The following is an 8,136-nucleotide window of genomic DNA, read 5'->3' on the forward strand; positions in this document are numbered from 1 at the left end:
TTTTATTAATCACATCAACAAATTAAATCTTTTTTGACAAATTCTTCATATGCAATACCAAATATTTTTGCTTATGCAGTCACTGTATGCTGTTATAATGAGTCATTTCAGAAGAAAAATATAATTATTGAAAACTTTGTATGATAAAAGATTTTTCTGCATGTTTTTATGTGGTTTTCATTTTTTAAAAAAAATAATCATATTACAAATACTATATTTCAGGTGAATGACTTCTTCTATTCAGAGCTCAAAGAAATCTACTTACAAAAATGGCATCCTGGTTGTACGAATGTCTTTGTGAAGCTGAACTTGCACAGTATTATCCTCATTTTACTGCCCTTGGCCTTCAGAAAATAGATGAGTTAGCCAAGGTTACAATGAAGGACTACTCCAAATTGGGAGTCCATGACATGAATGACCGCAAACGTCTCTTCCAACTTATCAAAATTATTAAGATTATGCAGGAAGAAGATAAAGCAGTCAGTAGCCCAGAGCATCATCTTCAAACAAGCAGCCTGTACATAAAGCCTCAGAAATCCAGATCTGGCCCTCGCAGGCAACTGCATTTTGATTCTCCTATTGAGAAGAAAGACAGAACTGCCAGCAACAGTGGGTTTGAAATGTGTAGTTTATCAGATTTCTCTGCAAATGAACAGAAATCCAGTGGCCTAAAAGTACTGGAGCACGTGCTACCGGATGATTCCCAGTACCATACAAAAACAAGAATTCTGAATGCCACAGCTGCTGATTCCTATGTGCAGACAGAAATGAATACGCCATTCTTTTCATCAAGTCATTTTTCTTCAATACTGGGGGATTGTGATATTCCCGTTATTCAAAAAGTCTCTCATGTTTCAGGGTATAATTATGGAATCCCTTATTCTTGTATCAGGTAATAATTTATTTTTATCTTTTTTTTTTGAGAAGGGCACCATCAGGCAAAGTCAGGCCTCTCCTTCATGAAGTAGAGCAGTGCAACTGCTGCATATTTGCAGTAAATGAATATAAGATAGAAATGACATGAATAGCTTCTGCCTCAAGAATAGAAATACTTTGATGGGGAAAAATTAATGAAGAATTGGAACCTTCCAGATGGGAGGAAGGTAATATTGTTCATGTACATCAAGCAGCTGCTACTTGCCAGGATTTGCTAAGAATAGGCAGACTTATTTATTCCTATTATTTATTGTAGTATAACATGATACCTTTGTTGATCCAAGAAGGTAAAATAGTTAACTGGTCTTCTGCAATGGGAAAAGAAACATACAGTCCACAGGATTTTTTTTAAAGCTATCAAATTCACTTACACCAACCAGGAGACTTAAAGCTTAGTAAAAAAGAAAGAGCATGTAGTTGAATTAAGTACATCTTTAGGCAGTTAGTTCTCCTGCACATACTGATCTATACTGAAATAAGATCTGCTTTTGAGTGTTTTCTACAATTTCAGCCCTCGAAGAACAGATGTTTTTGGTTTTGTAAAAATGTGAGACACTTAGGATAGAGTTTAGAATTTGAGAATCAGGGTAATAAAATAAGTTTTCACCTAGTCCTTCAAGTTAGAATTTGATATAAGGTTCTTAAGAGGTAAGATATTGAATAACTCTAATGTTAACTTAATGGTATAATAGAATATATTCTTTTAACAATATCAAGTATTGCTTATTTTGTTATTTAAAAAATAATAGATGTAAATTATGAGAAAAATAAAACATTTTCATTATTTTTTTAAAGGCTGTTAATCATTCCTTAAGACAAAATATTTTCATCTGGTCTTATATTGGCTAGGATTTGAGAGGATCTCATAAACAGGTCTTTTATTCCAAAAAATAGAAGATCCAGTTTTAAAGATAAAAGTACCTTTAGTAATTTGAAATACAGAGGTAAATTTTATAGTGTTCCTGAAAACTTTTTTTTTTAGAGGTTAGAGGGTTTTGTTTAGCAGAGCACAGAGCATACAGTACTTTTTCTTTTAATTGTGAGAGGCCTAGATTGCTCCATGAATATCAAAGTAGGATTGTCACTGTCCTATTTTTGGCTTCAATGGTGAAAAAGTGGCTGGGTTCTTGACTATCATAGACTTTTATTGAACAACATATAAAAATCTAAATTGGAATTATTTATAAATATAATAAAGATATCACTTTTCATTATTTTCTATCAAAGACAGAATGGATATTTTAGTTTAATTTAGCTATTTAATTTATTTGGCAAATATTAAGTATCACCTCTGCTACACAAGACTCTAGATGCTAGGAGTATAAAGATAATTAGGATATCTAGAGGCTGTTGAGCCACTCCTCGGAAGGAAGGTTGGGCAATCCTACTTCCGTAGTGATACTGCCTCGGAAACCCAAGGAGGGGTCGCTATGAGTCGGGGCCGACTCGACGGCACATAACAACAACAACAACAACGGAGGCTGTTAGGCTCATAGGAAGCAGGGTGAAGGGGAAGACAGACATAAACAAGTGATTACCATATAGGGATATAAAGGTTCTTACAGAGGTTTATAGGAGCTCTGGTGGCGTAGTGCCTAAGGCATGTGACTTCTAACCAGAAGGCTGGCAGTTCAAACCAGCCACTCCTCGGAAGGTTGGGCAATCTACTTCCATAGTGATACCGCCTCAGAAACCCAAGGAGGGATTGCTATGAGTCAGGTCTGACTCAATGGCAGTGAGTACAGAGGTTTATACATGACAAACTCAAAGCAAAGCTGTTCAATTATGCTTTCTCACTTTTTATATCATTATCATTTCACTCTCCACATTCTTTATTATATTAGAGAAATCAAGGAAAGAAAGCACGTTTACCCCAATCATCTTTATTGTTGTCTTCTCACCGAAACCCCAAGTAGGAGTCAGGGTTTCAGAACTATAGAAGCCCCGTCATCAACTTAAGGCTTGCTACTGGGGGATCATCCTACCAAAGAGCATTCTTTACCTCTAATCAGGTTTTTACTTTTTAGTAAATATTTTAAAAGTTCAAAATAAATTTCTGGCCTTAGAATTTTAATAAAAGTCTAAGGCATTTAGAGAACTGTTAGTCCTGATTTACTTAAGATCTTGAACTTGAAAAGTGTAAGCTTTTTGTCCAAATAAAAAGCTCTGGTGGTGTAGTGGTTAAGGTATTTGGCTGCCAACCAAAAGGTCAGTGGTTCTAACCCACTATCTGCTCCACAGAAGAAAGAAGTCTGCTTCCATAAAGATGTGCAGCCTTGGAAACCCAATGGGGGTTGTGATGAGTCGAAATTGACTCAATGGCAGTGAATTTGGTTTTGGAGTTTTGTCCATATAACTCCTCCTATATTCCCTGAACAGTTTTAAAAAGGACCAAACATTTCCTGAACCCTGGTGGCCTAATGATTAAGCTCTTGCTGCTAACTAAGAGGTCAGCGGATTGAACTCACTGGCCACTCCACGGAGAAAGATGAGGCAATCTGCTTCCGTAAAGATTTACAGCCTTGGAAACTATGGGACAGTTCTATTCTGTCTTATAGGGTTGCTATGAGTCAGAATGGACTTCTTGGTTTTTTTTTGTTGTTGTTGTTCTTTAATTTTTTTTTTTTAATTGTGATTTGGGTGAAAGTTTACAGAGCAAATTCATTTTCCATAAAACAGTTCATACACATTTTGTCTCATGACATTGACTGCAATTCCCCACAATGTAACAGTTCTCTTCCCATTTCCTTCCTGTAGTTACTGCTACCGTGTCCTTCCTTCCCATGCACTCCTATCTCCTTGTGCAAACACTGCCCTTCTGTTCTCCAATGATTGATCACTCCAAGGAGTGTATCTACCGAATGTAAATGTTTACTCCATCTGCTTGTCAATTGTTTGGCTAGAAGCCACAGGAGTGAGTTCAGTTCTAGGCCTGAAGGGTAGTTAGGGGCCATAGTCTCAGTGTTCTGACCTCCTTAAGACTAGCTCTATCAGACCAGCAAAACTGACGTGTTTTTTTTTTTTTTTCTTAAACGATTTTGTTTTGTTCTACACCGTTCTTCCACTCTATCCAGAATCTCCTATGTAGATCCCCCTCCAAGTGATTGACAGTGGTAGCCAGGCACCAACTAGTTCTTCTAGTCTCATAGTCATAGAGGTTGAGGATTGTATGGTGTACCAGTCACCTGGACATTCTTATAGCACATACAAATACACATGTAGAAACATTGTCTGCTAACCCTATACATGGTTATGGGCACACTGCCCTCTACCTAGACATACCTGATCGTTCAGCCTGTCCACCCATCTATCCATCCATAGAGCAATGCTTGCCATCACTGACAGTGCAGTACTGTACATGCAAAAGGGTTCATCTTTGTTGTCTGTACCTCCCATGTACCTCTCTGTCTTCCTGGTAGTGGCTTTTTTTGTTTTTATTTTAGGTTCAATATGAGTGGGAATCAACAGCAACAGGTTTAAACATTTTTTTTGTCTTCTTTGATTAGCTTTATATGATTTGGTTACTAATATTCACCAACAAGTAGAGATTTTCTCACTAAGCCCCTTGTTAAAATGATGCATTACATTTTTTTAATGTGAAAAATCAAAGTTGCAAAAGAGAGGATAGAACAGTGATTCCCCATTTGCTCATCATGCTGTTTTAATGATTGTCAAAATTTGCCACACTTACCTCAAAATGATGCATTTTTTAAAAGTCTGTTATGTGTTGGTCTAAAAGCAAAACATGCTATTTATTAATCCCTTGGATTGTGCTTTATGCATTATAGTAGACATTTTATTTGCTATTTTTGACCAATTTAGATACTGGCAAAAAATAATTTTCCAGTTGGTGGGCTCAGAAAATTAGGATTGATATGAAACAATTATAAAATGTAGTATCCTGGATAAAATCTATTTTAAGAGGCTTTTTAGAGATTATCAGTCAAATTCTAAAGTGTAAAGAAAGGGAATAATTTGTCTTGCTAAGGCATTTTGAATACATGCACTGAAGGCATTGATCCTGATGAAACACCTGCATTTCAGAACCCTATTTTCTCATTACCTAGCTTTACATTAGTTTCTACGGAGGTAAGCGGTCAGTTCTTAGATATATTTAAGCAGATAGATATATATCTAAACAGCATATTGTGTTACACATTGAGGATTAACTAGACTGTGTTTTACACCTGCTGCCATTGAGTCAGTTTCAACTCATAGCCACCCTATACAATGGAGTAGAACTGCCCCATAGTGTTTTCAAGGTTGTAATCTTTATGGAAGGAGCTCTGGTAGCATAGTGGCTAAAGCACTTGACTGCTAACCAGAAGGCTGGCAGTTCAAACCCACCAGCCACTCCTCGGAAGGAAGGTTGGGCAATCCTACTTCCGTAGTGATATTGCCTCGGAAACCCAAGGAGGGGTCGCTATGAGTCGGGGCCGACTCGACGGCACACAACAACAACAACAACAATCTTTATGGAAGCAGACTACCACATCTTTGTCCCATGGAGGGGCTGGTGGGTTTGAACCACCAATCTTTTGGTTAGCAGCTGAGCACTTAACCACTGTGCCACTAGGGCACCTACATTTTAGGGATGTAACAAAAGACCATTCACTTTGGAAACCATTCAGCAGACCATGTATGGAAGCCAAATACATAGTCTTAGAGCTAAAGCAACTCCTGGGTATCTTTGTTTTGTTTTTCTATTTTTTTTCAACAGGGCAAATAGTGGTTGGGGGATTGAGATGGAAGTAATAAGGAGAATTCAGCTAATAAAAGAACTTTTTCAGCATCAATACTTTAATATGTAACTTTTTAAAATACATTATTATGCGTAGACTGCAATGATGAGCTCAAGCCTAGCAAGAATTATGAGTATGGTGCAGGACCGGGCAGTGTTTGTTCCATTGTATGTAGGGTTGCTATGAGTTGGAGCCGACTTGATGGCACCTAACAACAACAACAACAACGATATACAACAAAATATAAAAATATACTGATCCTTTGCTTAAATTGCCTTATTCTTTCCTTTTTCTTTTAGTTTTAGGAGTTAATGTTTTATAGTATTAAGGGAAATAAGGACTTCACATTATAAAAAAGAGGGCAGCAGGTAGAGTCATGGTTCTGACTCATTTTCTTCTTTTATTATTACATCTTAAATAGCTTTATACTACCATTAAAAATTAAAAAATCTGTTTATAAACATAGACAGACCACCTCAGAGAAAGAGAATCCTTGGACTGAAATGGAGAAAATCAGAGTTTGTGTTCGAAAACGACCTCTGGGCGTGAGGGAGGTACGTCGTGGAGAAATTAATATTATTACTGTGGAAGACAAAGAAACGCTTCTTGTGCATGAGAAGAAAGAAGCAGTTGACCTCACACAATATATTTTGCAGGTATAATGCTTTCTTTTTGTGTTTGGAGCTAATATTATCAAGTTTGTAAGTTATTTTTTGCTTTTTGTTTGAATGGAAGCATCCAAATCCTAAAATCCAGTTTCTGATTTGGGTGTTGGCATTTATTCCTAATGTGACATTGTGTTAAATCATTGATTTCTTTAAAATATGGTGCAAAAGGGGGTACAAAGACCTAATTCCCCCACTTTTGTACAGTGGAGTTATGCACACAATTATTTAACACTCTGCAAGAATTTAATTATTCACATTTGGCAAAATAAGGGGGAAATGAAGGACTTAAAGGTATTTAAATAATGAATTGGTGGTGGGCAGGACCAGTCACAGAGCCCTGGAGTGACTATGAGATGGTCACACAGTCCATCTCAGTTCCTGCCTTTCACAGTGAAAATGTCTCAGTTTGCTGAAACATGAAAGTTATATTTCCAAGCAACAAGGCCCCAGATTAACAACTAGACAGTTTAGTCTGATTCTCAACTGTTTTGGGTTTGGCCTTAATTTGATGGGATTGAGCTCTGAGCAGGCCTCTGTGAATGGGCAGGGATATGATTTTACATCTTACATACAAAAGTTTAAGTAAACCACTAGTACTCAGACTTGTAAAAAGTGTTCACTCCCTGCCAGAATGATGATGAAGAGTCCAAGGAGAGAGGATTAGCACTGAAAAAAAGAATTTATTCCAGGTTGACAGGTATTTTATGCAAGAGACTCCACAGATGGAAAATGTAATAATTTAGGCATTTCTAAAACTGTAAAGCAATTGTGAGTAATCTAAAGTGGGATAATCTACCAGGTATTAAGATTTTGGAATCCAGAGTTTCTCTTACTCTGAATCTACATCTTTAAATGTTCATATTCATCTTCATTTTCTCTCTTGCTCCCAGGCTTGACAGATTAAAAGAAAAGCAGTGAGTAATCTGATGTGATAGCAATTAATTTTAGTCAACTGAGGTCTTATTCTAATGGAATAAATTCTTTAATACCTAAGTCAAATTATTAACTCTACCCCCCTTTTCAAACTTGCATTGTTATTCTTTTTCTTTTATTACCAAAATTAAGTTTCCAAGTAATCCACTGACTCTTTCTATGGGCACTAAATTACTGGGCTACTATTCAACCATCCCGATCACTATAATAGCCTATTGATTGCTTATCAATGTACAATCTGTTAGGTCTCAGTGGGAGGTATTTATTTTGAAGATGGTCTAACAGACCAATTAGTTGTAATGCTATCTAGTTCCATGGCTACTTAAAACCACTATCCAATCACCATCTACCCAAGACTTCTTTAATGATGCTCCTGTCACAGTAATTCCCTCAAGGAGGCATCATCTTATCTTTTGTATTTTTCCATTATCCCCAAACACAATAACCTTACTTCTTTGTCACTACCATTGGTCAATACTTATTGAATACCCGTAATTTCCGTAGCACTTTTTCTGCTGTTTGAACTTTGGACCTTTATGCTCATAGGTCAAAGTCCTTACCTGTCAATGCTATAATATAAAAGTGTTGAGAGAACTTTCCGCCCCGTTTGCCTTTTTTTCTGTCCTTAAAAAGAAAGAAGAAAAAGTAGGTTCATAGCAAACTAGGTGCTAAATAAATATTCAACCTAGCCTCTTTGGATTTTATTTTGACATTTAGGACTTAATAAATTGTATGTCTACATAAATAAATTTTCTTGTCCTTTCAAATATTCCTTTGTTATTTAGTAAATATGATCTTACACACATAGTATCCTATCCTACTTGTATTAGGTTGTTTTTTTAATTGTGGTAAATATA

General features: G+C 36.4%; 1 protein-coding gene across 1 annotated transcript in view; it reads left to right on the forward strand.

The window, feature by feature from the left end:
• Positions 1 to 269: 269 nt before the first annotated feature.
• KIF24 (kinesin family member 24) overlaps positions 270 to 8,136 on the forward strand; it is a 57,601-nt gene continuing 49,734 nt past the window's right edge. Inside the window, exons 1-2 of the mRNA XM_007950669.1 lie at positions 270 to 892; positions 6,145 to 6,334. Of these exons, the coding sequence (XP_007948860.1) occupies positions 270 to 892; positions 6,145 to 6,334 (813 nt within the window). The remainder of the gene's footprint in view (positions 893 to 6,144; positions 6,335 to 8,136) is intronic.

This window comes from Orycteropus afer, unplaced genomic scaffold (genome assembly GCF_000298275.1).
Source record: "Orycteropus afer afer isolate SDZICR_OR568_19922 unplaced genomic scaffold, OryAfe1.0 scaffold00285, whole genome shotgun sequence".
NCBI lineage: Eukaryota > Metazoa > Chordata > Mammalia > Tubulidentata > Orycteropodidae > Orycteropus > Orycteropus afer.